Source organism: Pelophylax lessonae (genome assembly GCF_965119305.1).
Source record: "Pelophylax lessonae genome assembly, chromosome: 5".
In the NCBI taxonomy this organism is placed as follows: Eukaryota; Metazoa; Chordata; class Amphibia; order Anura; family Ranidae; genus Pelophylax; species Pelophylax lessonae.
Window position 1 is genome coordinate 72,044,962 of NC_138772.1, and position 22,696 is coordinate 72,067,657.

The 22,696-nt window shown below is 42.4% G+C and overlaps 1 protein-coding gene across 6 annotated transcripts in view; it reads left to right on the forward strand.

The window, feature by feature from the left end:
• MLLT10 (MLLT10 histone lysine methyltransferase DOT1L cofactor) overlaps positions 1–22,696 on the forward strand; it is a 366,688-nt gene that overhangs the window by 184,435 nt on the left and 159,557 nt on the right. For all 6 annotated transcript variants that reach the window (XM_082257831.1, XM_082257826.1, XM_082257829.1 and 3 more), the window contains one exon: positions 13,304–13,568. In XM_082257831.1, coding sequence (XP_082113957.1) covers positions 13,304–13,568 — 265 coding nt within the window. The remainder of the gene's footprint in view (positions 1–13,303; positions 13,569–22,696) is intronic.

Here is a 22,696-nt window from a genome sequence, read left to right on the forward strand (position 1 = left end):
TCCACCTCTCATTTCCTGAGGTCACCAGTATCAGAACTTAGGAACGTGTAAAGGACACTTATGGCAGCCAAAGGCCATTATCTACATCAGCAGAACGTGATGGGGACACTGGTACAAAAATCATCCTCACTACAAACCAGAGGAATAAGAATAGAGACCTTGGCTATCATGTGAATGTGGTTTTAGTTTTCTTATATTTTTTTTTTCCCAAGGCTTTCAAGCCTAAGTTGAGGTAACATTAAACAATAATGAAATCAACACAAGAGATTGTGATAAAGTTGGGTCCATAAATATTAGGACATTGACACAATTCTAATCTTTTTGGCTCTATACACCACCACAATGGATTTGAAATGAAACAAACAAGATGTGCTTTAACTGCAGACTTTCAGCTTTAATTTGAGGGTATTTACATCCAAATCAGGTGAAAGGTGTAGAAATTTCAACAGTTTGTATATGTGCCTCCCACTTTTTAAGGGACCAAAAGTAATGGGACAATTGGCTGCTCAGCTGTTCCATGGCCAGGTGTGTGTTATTCCCTCATTATCCTATTTACAAGGAGCAGATTAAAGGTCAATTTCAAGTGAGCTATTTGCATTTGGAATCTGTTGCTGTTAACTCTTAATATGAGATCCAAAGAGCTGTCACTATCAGTAAAGCAAGCCATCATTATGCTGAAAAAACAAAACAAACCCATCAGAGAGATTGCAAAAAATGTTAGGTGTGGCCAAATCAATTGTTTGGAACATCCTTAAAAAGAAAGAATGCACCGGTGAGCTCAGCAACACCAAAAGACCCGGAAGACCATGGAAAACCACTGCTGTGGATGACCGAAAAATTCTTTCTGTGGTGAAGAAAACACCCTTCACAACAGTTAGCCAGATCAAGAACACTCTCCAGGACTTAGGTGTATGTGTGTCAAAGTCAACAATCAAGAGAAGACTTCACCAGAGTGAATACAGAGGGTTCACCACAAGATGTAAACCATTGGTGAGCCTCAAAAACAGGAAGGTCAGATTAGAGTTTGCCAAACAACATCTAAAAAAGCCTTCACAGTTCTGGAATACCATCCTGTAAACAGATGAGACCAAGATCAACTTGTACCAGAGTGATGGGAAGAGAAGAGTATGGAGAAGGAAAGGAACTGCTCATGATCCAAAGCATACCACCTCATCAGTGAAGCATGGTGGTGGTAGTGTCATGGTGTGGGCATGTATGGCTGCCAGTGGAACTGGTTCTCTTGTATTTATTGATGATGTGACTGCTGACAAAAGCAGCAGGATGAATTCTGAAGTGTTTCGGGCAATATTATCTGCTCATATTCAGCCAAATGCTTCAGAACTCATTGGACAGGGCTTCACAGTGCAGATGGACAATGACCCGAAGCATACTGCAAAGGCAACCAAACAGTTTTTTAAGGGAAAGAAGTGGAATGTTATGCAATGGCCAAGTCAATCGCCTGACCTGAATCCGATTGAGCATGCATTTCACTTGCTGAAGACAAAATTAAAGGGAAAATGCCCCAAGAACAAGCAGGAACTGAAGACAGTTGCAGTAGAGGCCTGGCAGAGCATCACCAGGGATGAAACCCAGCGTCTGGTGATGCCTATGTGTTCCATACTTCAGGCTGTAATTGACTGCAAAGGATTTGCAACAAAGTATTTAAAAAGTGAAAGTTTGATTTATGATTGTTAATCTGTACCATTACTTTTGGTCCCTTTTAAAAAGTGGGAGGCACATATACAAACTGTTGTCATTCCTACACCGTTCACCTGATTTGGATGTAAATACCCTCAAATTAAAGCTAAAAGTCTACAGTTAAAGCACATCGTGTTTGTTTCATTTCAAATCCATTGTGGTGGTGTATAGAGCCAAAAAGAGTAGAAGTGTGTCGATGTCCCAATATTTATGGACCTGACTGTAAGTGTCCCTGGTGCTGGCTGTTCTAGGAGAAATACGAAGTCCTCTGCTGATAACTTCAGCACGATAACTTCTCACAAGTTCTCTGACACGGGAGATAAAAGCAGCTGGAAATGTGTGTTGGGGTGGGTGCGTAGAGATTAACAGAGAACTGGTCTATTCACAGCACAGCTCTGCAAGTTTCTTCCTCCTTCTGCCTATGTGGGGGGTGTGGGCCTTTCCTCCCATCAGCTGTCATACAGTGTGTGCCAAGACTCAACACCCGGTGCTGGAGCAGGAAGAAAAAATTCTAACACGATGTGCACTTTCTAAACAATGCAGAAAGTTGAAGACAGCAGATATACAAAAAAAAAAAAAAAAAACTTTTATAGGGAGATTTGTTTCATTTCTGTGCATCATCTGAGGCTGTTCACTTCACCCGGTATATGTGTGGGCTTACGTCCACTTTAATGTAGAACTATAGGCAAAACTTATTTATTTTTCCTTTTGAATCAAGGGAGGGTTATAATCCCTGACAATTTTTCGCCATCTGTGTCCCATTTCAGAGATTTACTGTCACTTCCTGTCCTATAGCCAAAACGTTAAAGGGGGAGAAATCCATGCAAATGAAGGTATTTCCTTGGGGACCCCCAGGTCACCAGAACTAGTCTTCCCACTGAAAGATTTCCCCTCTATTACTTTTCTGGGAACAACCCAACATTTGGGATTTTCTTTTACTTTCACTTTCAATGAAAATGGTAAACAGGACAGATCCATAGGGGGAATCTCCCTAATAGGGGCACAGACTGCAAAAAAAAAGACCTGACAGGCGTTCGAATTCCTCTCCTCTCTTACCAAAACTCAAAAAAAAAAAAAAAAAAATTGCCTTTTAGTTTACAGATGTCCTCAAAATTTCACCAAAAGCATAAATAGAAAACTTGTAGCAAAACCGTTTATTTCCTTTTTAACGCTTCCCAAAGCCTAACCTAATCCTGGCTTATAGTCTGCTGGGTGGTCAGCTATGTTAAGTGGCTTGTGAAGAAATTAAACTCCTATGGGTTTTCAGTGTATTCTGCACACCTGTGTCTGCAGGGAACAAGATATTGGAACATCTGCAGGCACAAAGGGGCATACAAAAACACCAACTGAAAAACAAAACCAGAGGTTCTTCTCCTCGCCTAGGAATTTCTCTTCAATAGATGTAAACAAAATAATCTCGTTGGTCAAAAGTCGCGTTTCTTTAGCAGCCGAGGTCATCGTTGGATTGTGATGAAATTTTGGAGTGAGTGAGGAAAGGAAGTGAAGATGAATTACATATGGTACGTTGGCTTGTGTATACAAGGACATTCCTTTATACCTGACTTCCCTTTGGTGCTATTTGGTTTTCTGGGACAGTCGCAGTCATGCTGGTGGAGGCTATACGGTGCAGTCATGCATTGAGCACTAAAGGTAAAGAGACCCCAAATAGATTGTCAAAGTACTTGAAGTGATTTTGTGACTTTGACATGTTCTCTTTGATTTGGTAGGAGTCTTGTATGAGCAGATCATTGACCCTGAAAATGTAGCGCTGAAAGCTTTGAAGTGCACCTGTTGTCTTCATACTGTAGGTGACCTTTTTTGAACCAGTTTTTTTTTTTTTTTTTTCCCCCTCACATGGGACTGCCACATGCTTCTAAAGGAACATATGGCAAGAATGATAAGGGAACCTGTCTGCGGAGCACTGAAATCTGACCCAGGAAAAAAAACTTGCTTCTGCTCAGGCTGAGCTGTGCTGTGAACCAGTGTAGGAAAAGCCCTAGATGCAGCATTTTGTGCCATCTTCCTCCTGCATTCTGGCCTTCTTTTTCATTTCAGGAATAAGAACAAAGCTACTAAAGCTTTGGCGTGCTGCTCTCCTCAGGCAGAGAACTCCAAATCGGGTACATGAAAGAGAGGAAAGGAGGCGCAACCACCTAGTGCATTACCCGTGGTACTGTATAAAATATTTATTGTAAAATGCCAAATGCATACTCACAAACATGCAGAAATAAAATTGTGTTACAAATTCCCTTCACACGTGTGCTGGAACATGTCCCTTAAGATGCGACCGCTAACGCGTTTCGGGAGTCAAGCCCCCTTCTTCAGAAGAGAATTTGTAACACGATTTTATTTCTGCATGTTTGTGAGTATGCATTTGGCATTTTACAATAAATATTTTATACAGTACCACGGGTAATGCACTAGGTGGTTGCGCCTCCTTTCCTCTCTTTCATGTTTGTAGAGGAGCATTTAAAGGCTGAACAAAAAAAATCACAAGTGGCTTTCGGGCAGAAAAAAATGCTTGACTGCATTTACGCACATCAAGCGTTTAAAGTGATTGTAAAGTCTCGGTTTAAAAAAAAAAGTAACAAATATGTCATAATGTAATACTTACCTGCCCTGTGTAATGGTTTGGCACAGAGCAGCCTGGGTTCCTCTTCGCTGCTCTCCCTCCTGTTGATTCCCCTCACAGCAAGCAGCTTGCTATGAGAGCATCCGAACCGAGTCACAGCTCCATGTATCCATTCAGACACAGAGCCGCGACCCGGCCCCACCCCTCTCTCTCCTGATTGGCTGGCTGACTGACTTGGAAAGCTGCAGGAGCCGCGCTGCTGTCTCAGCCAATGAGGAGGGGAGTACCGGGCAGTTTATACACTCCTGCAACATCGCTGGATAAGGATAGGCTCAGGTAAGTATTAGGGGGGCTGCGGCACACAGAAGGTTTTTTTTTTTTTTTTTTATCCTAATGCATAGAATTCATTAAGATAAAAACCTTCTGCCTTTACAATCACTTTATGCATACATTTTTCTAGTGTTTTGGGGAAAAACACTTATAAATGTAAATGTGAACAATATGCTCTGTAGAAGCGTTTTCTATGTTCTTTTTTTTTTTTTTCTGCCAGCGGTTCTGGCATTCTTTATGCTGCCTAGTATACATGGACCCTTTTTTGTAAAGGTTTTTTTTTTTTTCTAAAATAATAAACTTTATACTTATTTGCTCTGTGCAATGTACAGAGTGGGCTTAAACCTCCTCTTCTGGGGTCCCCATGCCAGCGGTTTCCCGCCGGCGTTCTAGGTGCCTCATTCTGCATGCACCACCATAGCAAGCAGCTTGCTACGGGGGCGTATGTGGGCTCACTCCTTTGCCAGGCTGTGTGTGTCCATAGATGCACACAGCACAGCTTGGCCTCACCCCACCCCACCCCCAATTCCTCCCCACAAGATTTAATTAACAGCAGACAGTGGCTCCTCCTGCTGCCTTTCACCTATGAGGAGAGAAACGGAGGGCATCACCACGGCACACTGGCACATCGCTGTATCAAGAGGTCATCGGTAAATTGTGATGAAACCACTCTTAAGCCGGCCATAGACGGATCGATTTTCAGTTTTTATTAGCCTGATCACTGCTGGCAGACCAAAGAAAACCAAGTAAAATCCTATAGTTAAAAGAAAGGTTACATTAGGTGAATTATAAAAATATTTACAGGCTAAGTTCACCATTGCACTATGCAGTCAAAGGCCCCCAGTACTAAAAACACTGTGAGTTTAATGTAACTGCCATACCTGTAGGTTCATCTGGGTTTATCCACAACCTGTCTGAAAAATGACTAAAGGGAGAGATAAGTGCTGTTCTGCCTGTGATCCGTGATGCCTTGAACTTTGGGGGTGCTTCCAGCATCATCAGAATGAACTCTCCCTCTCTGAGGACTCGCACATGTGTAGAGATCCCCCTGACATCACTGCTGAGCTCAGCGCTTCTACCACAGGAGGAAGAGCACACACCACTCATCCGCAGGTCTTAAAAAGAGAGAACACTAGTGCCAATGGTGTTTGAAGTGCGACCATCACAAAAGGTGTCTGCCGCAGAGAAAAATCAGGTCCACTAGCCCAGTGGTCCTCAACTCCGGTCCTCAGGGCCCACTAACAGGCCAGGTTTGCAAGATAACTGAAATACATCCCAGGTGATAGAATTTGCTGCTCAGTGATTGCAGTATTCTAGTCTGCATCTCCCCAAGGTAATACTTAAAATCTGGCCTGTTAGTGGGCCCTGAGGACTGGAGTTGAGGACCACTGCACTAGCCTGCCAACGAGTACTGTGCTGTGTGACAGAGCTGTTTAAATCTGAGGACTGGATGGACAGAAATACAGATCTTTTGGGGGACAAAACTGCTCTCATTTATGCATTTGATGCGTGCATATAGTGATTATGTCATACATATATTGTGTATGTAGCCTCTCCAGTACATAAATGTACATAGATGTGGAGCAATAAAAGTAATGGTGGTCTTTTGCAGGAAGAGAAGCATGATTATAATTGGTAAATAATTGGAAGGAACCGCCTGTAATGTCTTCAGTTTGTCAGTATGTGTGATGTTCCTCTTCCTTACTCTCTATCACCTCGGTGTAATTAGGAAGGCATGTTGAATGTTTTTATTGATTGAGCCTGTTATAATGTAATGATGGTAATTGATCTGTACAAATTACGGTCATTGCTGTCTGCTAGTCCTGTATCTGTAACCTTGTTTTATGCGGTTTGCTGTTTTATTGATTTGCTTACAAAATTATTTAGAAATCTTGTTCTGATTTTAGGTGCACCTGTGTCACAAAAGTCCTTTCAAATATACACTATATTGTCAAAAGTATTGGGACGCCTGCCTTTACACGCACATGAACTATAATGACATTATATGGACAACTTAGTCCATAGGGTACAATATTGAGTTGGCCCACCCTTTGCCGCTATAACAGCATTAACTCTTCTGGGAAGGCTGCCCACAAGGTTTAGGAGTGTGTCTGTTTGACCATTCCTCCAGAAGCGCATTTGTGTGAGGTCAGGTACTGATGTTGGACGAAAAGACCTGGCTTGCAGTCTGCGCTCTAATTCATCCCAAAGGTGTTCTATTGGGTTACGGCCATGTCTTTATGGACCTTGCTTTTGTGCACGGGTCCAAATCATTTGGTGGAGGGGGAGATTATGGTTTGGGGTTGTTTTTCAGGTGTTGGGCTTTGCCCCTTAGTTCCAGTGAAGGGAACTCTTAAGGGGTCAGCATACCAAGACATTTTGGACAATTTCATGCTCCCAACTTTGTGGGAACAGTTTGGTGATGGCCCCTTCCTGTTCCAACATGACTGCCCTAGTGCACAAAGCAAGGTCCATAAAGACATGGATGAGCGAGTTTGGGGTGGAGGAACTTGACTAGCCTGCACAGGGTCTTGACCTCAACCCGAACACCTTTGGGAGGAATTAGAGCGGAGGCTGCAAGCCAGGCCTTCTCATCCAACATTAGTTCCTGACCTCACAAATGCGCTTCTAGAAGAACGTTCAAATATTCCCATAGACACACTCCTAAACCTTGTGGACAGCCTTCCCGTAGGAGTCGAAGGTGTTATAGTTGCAAAGGGTGGGTCAACTCAATATTGAACCCTACGGACTAAGACTGGGATGCCATTAAAGTTCATGTGTGTAAAGGCTGGTGTCCCAATACTTTTGACAATATAGAGTATATTAGATATGTCAGCCAGAACACTTTTCTCTCTTCTCCTGGCCCCCTTTGCTCTCAGGCAGTAGATGAGGGACATCTGTCCTCTGCATAGTGATTAACAGATCACATTTAATGTGCATGCCAGAATGAGTAGGCCCTAAAAGGAGCTTAGACTGCACAGAATTGGGCTGTAAGGCTGCCCGTACACACATACCCTGTGGGCTGAACATCTAATAGATTCCTTCATCCATGTTAAATAGCCTGGTTGTAAGGATCTCGGGGACAAAAATATCAAAAGAAACTTTAAGTATTAAAATGCTGTATAATTAATTTTCGTAGTAAGAATAAAAACTGTTACACGATTTCACCCTAATGCTAGAAGTGAAAAAAAAAAATGGATTTCCAGGCAGCATCATTGGGTCATCTGCTGAGAAACACAAAAACGATGTTAATGCCAATGATATTATGTCTTTTTTGTTTTTGCCTATAGTTCCACTTTAAATCTCTCAGTAGCAAGCGGTTTAATTGTCAGTGTAGCACTCGCATTATAGTTAGATGTATATTAGGGGGTGACTTAGTTTAGAAAAAGTGCCATAGCATTGAGGCTGATGTACACCACCTGGTTCAGGTATTAGGAGTACACCACCTGGTTCAGGTATTAGGAGTATGTGTTTTATAGCGCCTTATTTTCAGTATTCTATGTACTGGTCAAAAGGAATGCGCCACCTAGTGGCAGGTTTGCCATAGTAATGTTCAGTTTGTAGAATCCTAACAGGAAATTATGAGCACAAAATATTTGTGTGTATACAGCAACTGCCTGCACTGATGAAGATTTCTCTAAACTCCTTATTGACATACAGCACCTTCACAGCATAGCGTATTTTCTGCCATCTCCCTCCTAGATATTTAATATCATGTTACAGTTGGAGTCTAGACAAAGGTAGAGCCCTGCCTTCTCTCTCTAAGCTTGTGGGCTCCTTTCTTTTACATATTAGAATGTTTAAACCCAACAACACAGAAAATCAAGGTTCATTATAGTGAAAAACACTGTATACTGGTAAGTGGTTAATACTGTACTGATCATATTCAGTATATGAATTCCTTTTCATGTGTCTTTTTATAGATTTGTAAATAATTGTATGTCTTTATATTTACATGCAGGCCAGATGTGAGCCTATTGTACGGACAAGGCTGCTTACGAAGTTTCGATTTTTTTTTAAAATATGGTTTAAACCTGTTTTTCCAATAGAAAACAACCTGTTGCTGTAACTATTAAAAATGAACAGGGAGGGTGGTACTTGCATAAACACATACAATTGTACGACCTTGGATACAAACTGTGTCCGGGATAATGTGCCCGCTCGCATACACCTGTTTTTAGTACCAGCGTATACCTGCATACAGCCATTGATTTCTTTGAGCAACCAAACGCAGCACCTTTGGCTTCCAGACAGGAAAAATGTGCCTGAGTTTACATTGTGCTGTCCAAGGCACCCATAAGGCACCCATGCGTATATGGCCACAGGCACCCTGCAACTGTCAAATGGCCGCTTTATGAGGGTTTGCCTTTTTTATTTTTTTTGTCCCTGTATTTTGGCCTATGTGTCCATGCATGCATAGGCTTTTACAAGCATTTAGGGGAAGCAATCTGAATGTACCAAAATCTTGTTCAGGAGAGGAGTGTTAGGGCAGAAAAATTCCAGAGGCACCTGAACACATGTAAACACACCTGAATGCTAGGTGCGTTTAGCGCTTCAGCGTTCATTTAATATCAATGGTCAGAAAAAAATATTCTGGCCAATTAAATGATTGAACGCCCAAATGCTTGATGCGCGTTTTTAACACTGATTTTTCTCCTATCCAGGAAAGGCAATTTAAAGAACTGTGTGTGCATCATGAGGCCTTAAAGTGTAACAACTTTTTGGAACTCAAGGAATGACTCCAGTCATTATGCCTAAGGGTCCTTTCACACGGCCGCTCCGTGTGAAAGGACCTCTGCGGGACTTTGTTTTTTTTTTTTTCCACGGAGCGGATGACATTTCTGTCATCCGCTCCGTGTGCCCGCATATCATCCTATCCGTTTGCGGATGATATGCGGACATAATGTAAGTATATGGCACTGCGGATGTCAGCGGATGACACCGCTGACATCCGATTTTCCTTCCTTTCCGTTTTTTACACGGAAGGAAAAATGGGGTTCTGTTCCATTCGAAAAAACGGAACAGAACTGAAAGGAGGAAAATCGGATGTCAGCGGATGGTATTCCGCTGACATCCGCAGTGCCATTCACTTACATTGATGTCCGCAAATCATCCGCAAACGGATGGGATGATTTGCGGACACACGGAGCGGCCGTGTGAAAGGACCCTTAATTTATTTATTTTTTTAACCTAAAAAACAAAAACACAGGTGGCTGCAGGTTGAAGCTGGTTTTTAGTAACATTAGAATATAAAATATTTTGTTTATTTTATTTTTTTATTTTTTTAAGGCCCCTTTCACGCGGCTTCGTTCCGTTGACGGAGCCATTCTGCTCAGCGGCCGATCCCTGATGAGCAGGCGGATGACAACTGTGTGTGTGGAGATGGAGGTGTCAGGTCCCCGCTGTTCTCTATGGGGGAATCGAATGAGAACAGACCGCCTGTCCGTTCTCATCTGATCCGATCCACTGGACAGATGGAAAATAGGGTTTCCATCCGTCCAGATTTGACGGACAGGATTGGATTGGATGTCAGCGGACATGTCTCCACTGACATCCGCTGCCCCATAGAGATGCATGGGGCATCCGTTCAAATCCGCCTGGAAAACTGACAGGCGGATCTGAACGGACCATATGTATGAAAGGGACCTAAGTTTTAATTTTTCTAACCACCTCTAGACTGGCCACTGTGATTAAACAGCTGGTGGCGGCAGCTGTTAATCTAAGTTGACACCTTTTAAACGTCGTTGTTTTTAAAAGTGCAGATCTCAGGAAAATCCAAGGAGCAAATCAGTGGCTCTGTGATGACTGTGAAGCAGTCACAGCAATCACAAGTGTAAACTCTGGCTGTGTTTACATCCAGCCAACCCACCTCTTTCACCCCCAATGGCATCTCTATTCTGTCCAGGCTGAAGAATTATGTAAAATTTCAGGACTGGAGTACACATGCATCTCCTCTAGTGAAAAATGGCAGCTTACTAAACACATGTAAAAAAACATTTGATACTTCACATTTATTGGCTCACAAAAGTGCAGAAGTGTGCTCCCATATACTCATACTGATGTGCATAGAAAAGTCCTCTTTAAAATGATATACACTCTTTGACCAGAAGCATCGAGTCCCAGCTGGGAAATCACTGTGATTTTGACGAATACATAATATGTGTTCTAACAAAAAGTAAGAACCCACATGACCCCCTCCCAAAATTTATTTTTTTTTTCTTTCCCTAGATATGGTAAAAAAAAAATGTAAAAAGTAAAATCATAAAGCACTCTCTAACAAAATTGATGTAGAATTAATTTGGGTACAGCGTTGCTTGATCGGGTAATTGTAAGGAATTCCTGGAAAGAAAAGGGTGTAATATGCTGAAAGCGAGGGGTTAAACAAACGTAGGGTTACCCTTTCATTGTCTCTTGGGATTACTATCACTTGGTCCACCCCTGACCATAACCAGTATTGCTGTACACTTCTGCTATGTCTAATTGTACTATAGTTTAACTTGGTTATGTTACTTTTTAACTGCTTTCGCAGTTCTATTAACTAGTTTAAAGCCATTGAAAAGACATACACTCATTCATCTTTGCTGTGATGTTGGAAAATATGACATGTTGGTGGTCCCCCGAGGTTTGATTTGGTATACACGGCTGTAAAAAATGGGAGATGGAGTGAGAACTAGTCATTGCGAAGCAATCACTCCAATGGTAGATGGTACTGATTTGCAATACGATGACTTCACATAAAAGAGAGACTCACAATGGTTTGCAGCTGAGGGTCAGACTTCCATAAAGGGGTCCTTTTGCAGCCCTAAAACATTGTTCTTTCAGTCCATCTTGCCATGAGGAGCACTTACTTCCTAAAGGACACGAATCAACATGTTGCCACTGTTTGCTGCATCCAGATATTCACAAGGATTTAGAAAAAGGTGCAATGCATTGGATGTAAGAACTGCAATGTAATACATTTGCAAATTACACAGCCTTTGTTATTGTTTTTGCATTTGAAGGGATTTTTACTTAACAATAAAATGGACATTGGAGTGTGTATGTAGGTGAATACAGTATATTTATATATGTTTGTGTGTGTATGTATTGGATAGATAACTTTTGACAGCAACATAATGCAGTCAGACTGTGCTGTTCTCCTGTACTTGCTGTCCTGCTGCAACACTTACACAACAAGCCTTATGTGTGTATCAAAGACTCCTTACATCCAATTTCCTGTGGATTTTAAATTGGCCAAGCAGGATTTTTCTTTGTTGTCCGGTAACATTTCGTGTTGCTGTGACAACCTAGTAACCCGTGAATTTTAGGGGATTAAAGTGAACCTGTCAGCCATTGTAAACACCTAAAACTTAAGTTTCTGTACCACACGGTGTGCACTATTACCTTTTTATTATCCAGAAAGCCCTTTTTTTGTTCCCCTTCCTGATTTTTTCTCACTTTATTACAGGGGTCTGGCTTCTGGGCTGTGTTCTGATCACCTGCCTGTGCTCTGTCCTGTAAGAATGCCCTTAAAGTGAACTTGACATTGCTCAAATGTTCTAAGGTAGCTGCTTGTGGTGCCTGCAAGTAGCTGTGTGTCTCTTAAAGTGATATTAAAGGCAATTATTTTCTTTTTAATATAAAATGTGTCATACTTACTCTGTGCAGTGGTTTTGCACAGAGCAGCCCTAATCCTTCTCTTCTCAGCCCCCCCCCCCCCCCCGATCTCCTGGTCCTCCCCTTCATTCAGAATGCCCTCAATAGCTTGCTATGGGGGCACCCAAGCTGCTGCCCTGTGTGTCCATTCACACACAGAGCTCTGCTTGGCCCTGCCTCCATTCCCTCTTCATTGACTTACTGGCTGTCATTGACAGTAACTAGGGCCAATGGCTCCCTCCTGCTGCTGTCTCAGCCAATGAGGAGGAAGAGACTTGAAAGAGCCGCTGCTCTTGTGCACATTGCTGCATCGTGATGAGACTCAGGTAAGTATTGGGGGGGGGGCTAGGCTTTACGTGTGGCCGTGACTTTGTTTGAGGTTAAAGTGGAACAAAACTTCTCTCCCTTCGCTCCCTTACTGGCGTCAACATCTTCACCTTATCCTCTTCCAGGTTTGGGATCTTCGACTATCTTAGTGGGTCAGACTAGAATGCCATAACTCCCACACGTTCACGGGAGCAAATTAATTTTTGCACCTAGGCATGCGGAGAATGTACATGGAGCTGCGCATCTCACGCTAAGAGCAAGGAGGATGGGCTTAATCTTGGCATATCTAAAATGGCTGACATTAATACTTTTAAGGGAACCTGACAAAAACATTTTGACCTAATTTCTTTAAAGCCTTATGTTAAGTGTGTTACTTTATGTATCTACGTAGCTTTCGTGCGGTCACAACCCCTGTGCAGCAAATTCAGACAAAAGAAATCTGTCCCATCCCTAATCCATGTCTTTGCAGTCTTAGGTGTTTTTCAGTGTTGATCTTATCTCCCTTTATCTATCCATGAAACCCCCCCCCCCCCCGGGGGGGTACAACTCTAGCATCCACCACAAATTGAAATATCTTTTTTTTTTTTATAGACCTCTCCTTGGTAGGTAAATTACAGTATAGCTTAAGACTGTAGATGAGACCAGGATGAGTACAGAGTAGAAGAATAGAATTTCCCATATCCCTTTTTATATCCTAATTGCATATTTAAATGTATTCATTCTTTTCTCTCTACCATTCAGGCCTATACCAGCGGCGCCAACAACAATAACAACTCTGTCACAAGCTCAGTAAAGCGTTTGGAGGAAACAACAGCGCGGTTTACAAATGCAAATTTCCAGGAGGTCTCTGCACTTCCCTCAAGTGTGAAAGATTCACTGGAAGCACGCACGTCAGAGGGCAAAACAAAGAAGACTGCAAGCCCCAACTCCATGCAACGAGGGCGCAAGTCTGGTGGTGCAAGGAATTCTACAGGATCTGCTGCAGCTACCAGTCCATTCCAGCAAGGTAATACTGAAGTTACTGTGTCATAACATAAGAGGCAATAAAGTAGGTTGTTTAATTATTGCATTAAATCCATGCTGGCTGTACATTGTTAGATTTCATTATTCACTCTAAATAGCACGGATGGACAAATCCACCTGCTGGACTATTGTATTGTCACAGCATTAAGAATACCTGAACAGTGACTGTATCCCATTTGGATAGAGCCGCTTTTTGTACAAAATTTTCCAGCAGACTCTTTTGACAAAAGTTGAATGAATAATTGACTTTTGTCAAATAGAGCTGGGCCAACAGGATGATCCACTGAGTGAGTGTTTCAATCAGTTCATTAGGATCTGGCTGAAACTTGCTTAGTGTATGACCTATATGCAGTGAAATGACTGGCCTGCTACATAAGATGTACCCAATTATCTGCAGTCTTCTCTTTTCTACATCCATTCAAACGACAGAATTTATAAAGCTTTGAGCGGTCAGAAAAAAGGGGCAGAGAGGTGAAATTACACTCTGGAGAGCTCTGAGAGGTAAGGGACACCCCCCCCCCCCCCCACCTTCCCTCAGCACAGAGCTGAGGCTATCAATCAGCTAGAGATCCCTGCCGTATTCTTTTTTATCTTGGTGTCAGGAACATTTTCCAGTAGTGATTCATGCTAATAGCAGAGGAACAAAGCAGCAAACAGAAATTACATGTAGTGCTCTTAATTGAGGCAGTACACACTGTAGAGGGATATGCTTTGTTCATATTTCATGTCTGAAGGTTACAACCACTTTAAGCTAGTTCTACCTAGACAACTTTTGTGTTACAGCTTTGAGTTTTTTTTTTCTAAATAAGGCTATATGAAAAGAAGTGCACATCCCCACATCAACACAAGCGATGTTTATGCAATGATCTCCCCCCCCTACCCCCATCAGAATACACAGAATCAGCATTAGCAGTGGCTGCAAACTCTGATTGAATGCTGGTTTTCAAATAAGATCATTCAGCAGAAGCCATTTGTTAAACCGGCTTCTGCTAAACAGACTGCAGTACACACATTCTGAAATTTGTTAGATTCCTGCTGATCTGGCTGAATTTCAGTACAAGTGTGCTGGGCTTCAGTCCCATGCTTTCCTGGAGACTCCAAAGAGACTCTGCCACTTTTCCCATTCAGGACTGAGTGGAAAAGTCCTTTTAAGTTCACCTCTTGACTCACCTTTACTCTCCTTCATCACACTTGGTTCCTCCATTGGAACTGAGAGACAAAACCCGTTATAAACTCCCATTTCTGATGATGGCGTTTTTACATGGTTGATGGAATCCTAATGCTTATCATATGACAATATTGGGACCTAGAGGTTAGCTGCTTGAGTCTAAAGCCGGCTTTAGACGGTTTGAATCTTGGCTGGTTCAGGGGGGACCAGCCGAGATTCTAACCAAGTATGAGCAGGCTGATTGTACCCAAGTCGATCGATGGATCGACTTGGGTACAATTAGCCTGCCCATACATGGTTTAAACCTCGTCCGGTCCCTCCTGAACCAGCCAAGATTCGAACCGTACAACTAGCATGTCAAACTTTTAGGATGTGAATATTGCCAGTGGCTTTAGCAGCAAGGGATGGTTTCTTCTGGCAGGGATGGTTTCCAACTCCCTCCCCCTGGAGAAAACACAATAGCTACGTGGGAGACATTCCTCCATTAATACTGACAGTGTTGATGGGAGAATCTAGCGATTTTCTTTCCTGTAACCCAGGGTTGCAGGAAAGAAAATTGTATCCTCTACGGCCAGCTTAAGCACTGCATCATGGTAGTAGGTTACACGGCTGCAAGCACTGCATATTATATGTAGGCTTTTTAGGAGTACCAAGACAGCAGGTGAGCAAAGTGACAAGGACCTTTGAAAAGAAACCTGGTATGAGAGAAATACTACCTCTAAAAATACTAGTGGCCTGGCAGCCTTACGGGTGTTTTGGCTTCAATACTTAGAACCTGATTTTAAACTGGTATAAATATATGTTTTATCCCGATTTGCTTGCATGTTGTTGGTCTATGCCTCAAAACTATGTAAGCCATACACGGAAAGGCATCTTTCATTTCTGGAAGGGTGTCAGCCCCATTCTTCTCTCATGGTAGGTTTACTATAAAATGTTCTGTTCCTGTGAAATACCTGCATGGTATTCCTACCATAAAGTAGGCTGTAATCATTTGGCAGGGCCTTGCGCTGCTGGATCTGGCTGTTCCATAATTCCTCCTCCACTCTACCGCTTTTCAAATGTCACATTCAGCATAATTCAGTTTCTGTTGAAACAAAAAGAAATTCTAGAAATCCTTTCCATCGCTATATAGGATTAGAAGAACTTATAGAATCCTAATGAGCTCTTAACAGCAGCTGTAAAAACAAAAGGGTAACAGAAAGACAGATGGTGACAGTCAGATCGGCTAATGGAAACCCATTCTACATAGCTGCTAATTAAGTGACAAAATAGCGGTTGTCTTAAAGCTTCTCCTTTCACAGTGTAAAATAGGCCTATCTTTGCAATATTTACTACCAATATGTGAATAGTGTGGAGGAAGCCAAAGACCAGATTGGGCTGGAAAACTTTCAATGTTGGGTATGTGTGTTTTTTTTTTTAACAGTTAGTTTAGAGTAGAATACCCAGAAAACACAAATATAATCATAGATGTACTATTTGGAACACAAGAATTTTGATTCCAAACACTTTAGGTGCTAAAGGGGCTTTATCATCATCAATCATCATCAGAAACCTAGCTGTTACATCTGATGTTATGTTATGCAGCAGTAAACCATCTGCATCACCAATCAGGAGGTTTCTTTAGGATATACAAGTATTTAAAGCAGGGTGTCTCAACCAGGGTTCCTGCAAGGGTTGCTATGGGTTCCTACAGCAATGACCCATTTTTACCTTTCAGATAAGTTCCCACTGACATCATTGATCTTTTTTGCTCTCAGTAGTGGGTAATTCTTCCCAATGACCACAAGTGTGAGGAGCATTTATTCCACTGACCATCACACTAATGTATCATGAGTTGTAGCTATAGTCATTTTTTAAGCCGGGGTTCCCTGAAACCAAAAAGTTATTTTAAGGGTTCCTCTATGATGAAAAGGTTGAGGGAGCCTGATTTAACCACTTACCGCATACTGACGTACCCGTACGTCGGCAGACTTTGCGGGGTTATACCGGGATGATGCCTCTAGCTAGAGGCATCATCCCGGTACCGTGGTTGAAAGCCGACGGTCGGCTTTCTGTCGGTAACTACCGATGCAGCTCGGGAGCCGCTCGATCGTTACCCGGGTGAGCGGGAGGGGACGCCCCCCCTCCCGCCGCCTTCCGTGGCTTTGCTCGGGGCTCCCGATGGGACGGTCCGCCGGCTGAATGAAGTCCCGATGAATGCCGGAAACGGCATCGATCGGATCTCCAATGACGTAACCCGGAGGCGGCGTCCATGACGTCACTTCCGGGTTACTGTGCTGCAAAAGGCGGCAAATTTAAAAAAACGGCTGTATGCAAAAACGCCGTTTTTGGCGTTTTGCATACATGGAAGTGTAGTGGAGGGGTCTAAGATCTTTTAGACCCTCGATCCCTCCATAAAGTGTACCTGTTACTACATATTGGTGTCACAAGGGATGTTTACATTGCTTGTGACAGCAATAAAAGTGATCAGATTTTTTTTTTTTTTAAAAAAAACCTGTAATAAAGTTAAGAAAAAAGAAATAGGAAAAAAAAAAAATTTTAGCCGCCCCCGTCACCGTTGGCTCGCGCACAAAAAAAAACGTATACGCAAGTCGAGCCGCGAATGAAATTGCTGTTCAAACCACACATGTGAGGTATCGCAGCGATCGCCAGAGCGTGAGCAATAATTTAAAAAAAAAAGAGCTACACTCTAACTCTAAACTGGTAACCGTTAAATAAATTTAAAGCGTCGCCGATTGAGATCTCTATTGACCGTAGTTTGTCGCCATCCCACGGGTGTGCGCAATTTTAAACCGTAACATGTTGGGTATCTATTTACTCGGCGTGACATCATCTTTCACAATATACAAAATAAATGGGCTAACTGTACTGTTTAATATTTTTTAAATGCAGTGAAATGTGATTTTTCAAATTTTTTCAAAAAAAATGGCGTTTTAAAGACCGCTGCGCAAATACCGCGTGACAAAAAATTTTGCAATGACCGACATTTTATTCTCCAGAGTCTTTGCTAAAAAATATATATATATAATGTTTGGGGGTTCTAAGTAGTTTTCTAGGAAAAAATACTGGTTTTAACTTGTAAACAAAAAGTGTCCGAAATAGGGCTGGGGTTAAAGTGTGTTTTTATTCTTTGGTACCATTGGATATAGTTTAAACCTGTCAGGATTTTTTCTTACCCTCTTCTTAGGCAAATAAAGTGTTACTAAACCCACAATAGTAAAATCAGTCTTTACATGCAGTAAAGCATGCTTGTTATGCTCACTGGAACCTAAAGGGTTACATTTTTGCATTGTGTAAAAAAAAAAACTGATCCTGTCTTCTCTGATCCTCCTCTTCTTTTACTGCCCCCAATCCATCTCCTGATAGGACAGGGCCTTGGGAAACACTCTGCACATGCTATACTCACTTTGGTGTGTATTGTTGGAGAGATTTTTTTTTTTTTTTGGGAAGGTGCATGTGATCAGCACAGGGCCAAGTCAGCACTGTTGTACTGTGGGAGACCAGATATAGTGAATGCAGGGTCCTAGGTTTAGTAACACTTTAAGGCCCTGTTCACACCTGAGCGTTTTTCAGCCCATAAAACGCTCATCTGTGAAAATCCAAAACGCCCAGCAATCAAAATCCCATTAATTTCAATGGCCCGTGTTCACATCTGAGCGTTTTGTCCCCTGAAGCAAAAGGCCTGTAAATCAAAAAAGTACAGGAGCTTCTTTTTGGACTGATCAAGAGCTGTTCTGGTCCCATAAGAATGTATTAAAACGCCGTTATCGGCGTTTCACTGGCGTTTTTCAAACACACAGGTGGTCTCCACCCCTTTTAACACACCCATTTTTTTTACCTAAATCAAAACGCCCCAAAAAAACGCTTATAAAACACCCTAAAAACACCCAACAAACGCCAGAGAAATGCCCAAAAAACGCCTACAAAAATGCCTGAAAACGATACGCTCAGGTGTGAATGCATCCTAAGGCCTGGTATTTACCATCCGTTTTTTTTTTTTTTTTGTTCAACCCAGTGGGCTGAGAAAAAAACAAAACAAAACCGAGGATCTCTGCAGGAGCCACTGTACTAACTATCTGATGTTGGTATCTGTTTGGCCGGCTTCTGTCGGACAGGCTGATGTACACACCAGATGATATTTGGCCCGTGTGTACCAGACTGAAGTAAAATTGAGTAACATTGTTCTATATATTATGTGCTCATCAGAGCTAACTGCTCTTTGTAAAAGAGCTTATGGTGTTTTTACCGTTTTGATACTGTATGTCCAGGTAAAATGAGCTGCTTTGGTACTGCATGTATCAGTGGAGAGGTCTGCTTTGGTTCTCTACATATCCATGGAAGGATCCACTTTAGTTATGTATATCTAGGTGGAATGATCTGCAATGGTACTGTATATCTCAGTGAAAGGATCTGCTTTGGTTTCATAATTCCCAATGGAAGGATCCGCTTTGGTTCTGTTTGTCCCAGTGGAAGGCTCTGCTTTGATACTTTACGTTAATCAGCCATGACATTTTGACCACCCGCCATAACGGTTCAAGGCATGAACTCCTCTAGACCTCTGAAGGTAAGCTGTGGTATCTAGTATCAAGCTGTCAGTAGCAGATCCTGTAAGTTGTGAGGCTTGTTTTTCTAGCATATCCCACAGATGCTTGATAGTATTGAGTTCTAGAGAATATGGAGGCCAACTCAACACCTCAAACTCATTGCTGTTCTCAAACCATTCTTGAATTCATCAGACCAGGCCACCTTCTGCCATTGCGTTGTGGTCCAGTTCTGATGCTCACATGCCCATTGTAGGCTCTTCTGGCTGTGGATACGGGTCAGCATGGGCAACCTGACTGGTCTGCGGCTAAGCAGCCCCATGGGTAGCAAACTGCAATGCATTCTGACACCTTTCTGTTGGAACGAGCAATACCTTTTTCAGCAGTTTGAGCTACAGTAGCTCTTCCATTGGAACAGACTACATAGGCCAGCCTTCACGCTCCACATGCATCAACGAGCCTTGGCCATCTATTAACCTGTTGCTAACTCATCAGTTTTCCTTCCTCTTGGTAGGTTCTTCCCTTTTTTGGTTGGTCCTTACCACTGCAGAATGGGAACTTCCCACAAGGGCTCCAGTTCTCGAGTAGTTCTGTCCCAGTCATCTAGCCATTACAATTTGGCCCTTGTCAAAGTTGCTCAAGTCCTTACACTTACCAATTTATCTGCTTTTAACACTTTAACTTCAGGGACAACATGTTAAAGAGGTTGTAAACTCGCATTTTTTTTTTCACCCTGCAAGAGAAAGGCATAATGAGCTAGTATGCATCCCATACTAGCTCATTATGCAATACTTACCTTAGAACGAGCCCCCGCCGTGCCGCTCACTCACCTCTATGACGGGCGACATGTCCAGTTGCCCGTCTTCCGGGATCGCCGCATCCGGCCATCTGATTGTCCGGAGCCGCAGTGACGTCACTCCCACGCACGCACGCGGGAGCCAACAGTCACGGCACGGGACTCTGAAGGAACGGCACGAGCGGCCGTTCCTTCAGAGCGCATGCGCCAGTGACGTCACTGGCTGCATGTAAGGTAAATATCTCCTAAACGGTACATGTGTAGGAGATATTTACAGTACCTATAGGTGAGCCTTATCATAGGCTTACCTATAGGTATAAGTTGTAGAGGAGGGTTTACTTCCTCTTTAACTTGCTGCCTAAAATTTCCCACCGCTTTTAGGTGCCATTGTAACTAGATAAGCAATGTTATTCACTTTACCATTCTTTGGTCATATTCTTATGGCTGATCTGTTTTAATCTCAGTGAAAGGATCTGTCTGCTTTATGTCTTAGTTAAATGGTCTGCATGCCTTCTCCACAACTCTTAATGTGACCCTGCAGTGAGAGTTGCAGTTTACTCTTAAAGTGGTTGTAAAACCTTACATATACCCAGTTAGGTGCCTGGCCTACACAGAGATGAAACAAATCAGCCTATATAAGTTGTACCTGTTTATCTGCAGTCTTCTCTTCTGTACATGCGTTAAAAGTTCTGAAATTTAAGGCTGGTCTTAAGAGATCAGAAAAAAGGGGGCGGAGTGCTGAAGTTACACTCTGCAGAGCACAGTAAGGAGAGTTCTGAGAGCTGATTGGAGGGAAGAGCTACACAGGAACAGAGTTGAGGCTGTCACTCACAAGCTGTGTGTTGGAGTGCCCTCCCCTGTCGCCTTTTCTTTCTCTTAGTGTCGGGAAAACTTTTTCATAAGTGACTCATGCTGATAGCAGAGGAGCGGAGTAGCAGACAGAATAACACTTGGTGCTCTTAATTGAGACAAGTACACACTATAGAGCAATATGCTTTGTTCATATTTCATGTTTGAGGTTTCACAACCACTTTAAAAATGCTTGTTTGGTGGCTTTTCTACTAATCCGGTACACACTGTGCCTTGAGTCAATGATTTTAACAATTATGTAGTTCAGGAGTTCTCACTTCACACGTTGCAGACTTTGTTCACGTCATAGACTAACAAAGTAATAAGGTTTGCGTTGGACAAGCAACCAGGATTATTACAAGGAGACAGCAATGGCAGCCTAAGTATTTACTTATTACAGAATTCTATTTATTGTGCAATAAGTCTCCCTTTCGGATTTATTAGGATGCAAAGAAATGTTGGTTCCTTATGTTAGGAAAGTAAACGTAGACTATAATGTAGAGTGTTTAATGCCTTGTACCCTATCTGTATGAATGCACGTAGCAGGAAACCAAAGCCCCTTCTGAGATCCCTCATGCTTCACAACATGAGTCCTGTTTAGTAATGCTAAAGGAGTTTTCTGTAAAGTAAAATTAATTACTCTGGGATCTATTTGCTCAGAATAGCCCTGCAGCCTGCTGTGGCTCAGCCATCATCTGTTACTTATAGAAGTCATTGTGCTCTGCAGGTCTATAGCATACCTTTCCATTTATAAAATGGAGCTTCTCTTAAGGAGAAAAAAAAATCTGATTGTATTTGCTCAAAATGAGTGATACATATGAAAATAAAAATGATGCCATACATAGTGTATGTTAAAGGGTTGTAGAGCTGGATATACAACTTGTGAATCTTGGTCATGTCCAAAAAATATATATAGTAAAAGGGTCTTATTGGAAGCAGAAAGTGTTGTTGTTGTTTTTGGACATCTCCAAAAACTGCACCGCACTGACATTAAGGCTTCTTTCACGCGGCCGCTCCGGATTTCTTCTCCGCTCTGGTGCTTTTTTTTTTTTCACGGAGCGGATGACATTTGTGTCATCCGCTCCGTGTGTCCTCATATCATCCCATCCGTTTGCGGATGATATGCGGACATAATGTAAGTCTATGGCATTGCCATGGATTTTTCCTTCCTTTCCGTTTTTTGAACGGATGAAAAAATAGGGTTCTGTTCCGTTCCAAAAAACGGAACAGAACTGAAAGGAGGCAAATCGGATGTCAGCGGATGGTATTCCGCTGACATCCGCAATGCCATAGACTTACATTATGTCCGCAAATCATCCGCAAAAAAATAGGATGATTTGCGGACAAGCGGAGTGGCCGTGTGAAAGAGCCCTAACTGTGAGAATAGTCTGCATAATCTAAATATGGAGCATTTCTGTCCCCCTTAAATGTTCCAAGCTGGTTTCTATGTAAGCAATTTATTGTCTATTGGTATCTATTTTATGTTACATTGATGTGACTGGCGGCAAAGAGTCCAGTGACGGACAGTCCTGGAAAGCTGTAACAAGCTTCATGCACATGGCTGGTTTGGCCCGTACAGCATAAATTTTTTTTTTTTGCGTATTTTGGCCCCTGATGCATTATACAGCTGACTTCCTGCAGCCTGTCAGAATCCAGGATGGGCTTAAATACGAGGAGTCTGTACACTGTTTCGAGTTGCACTCGCATACAGGGAGATATTCCAAGAATGCAGACTTTCTGCATTTGGGGCATACAGT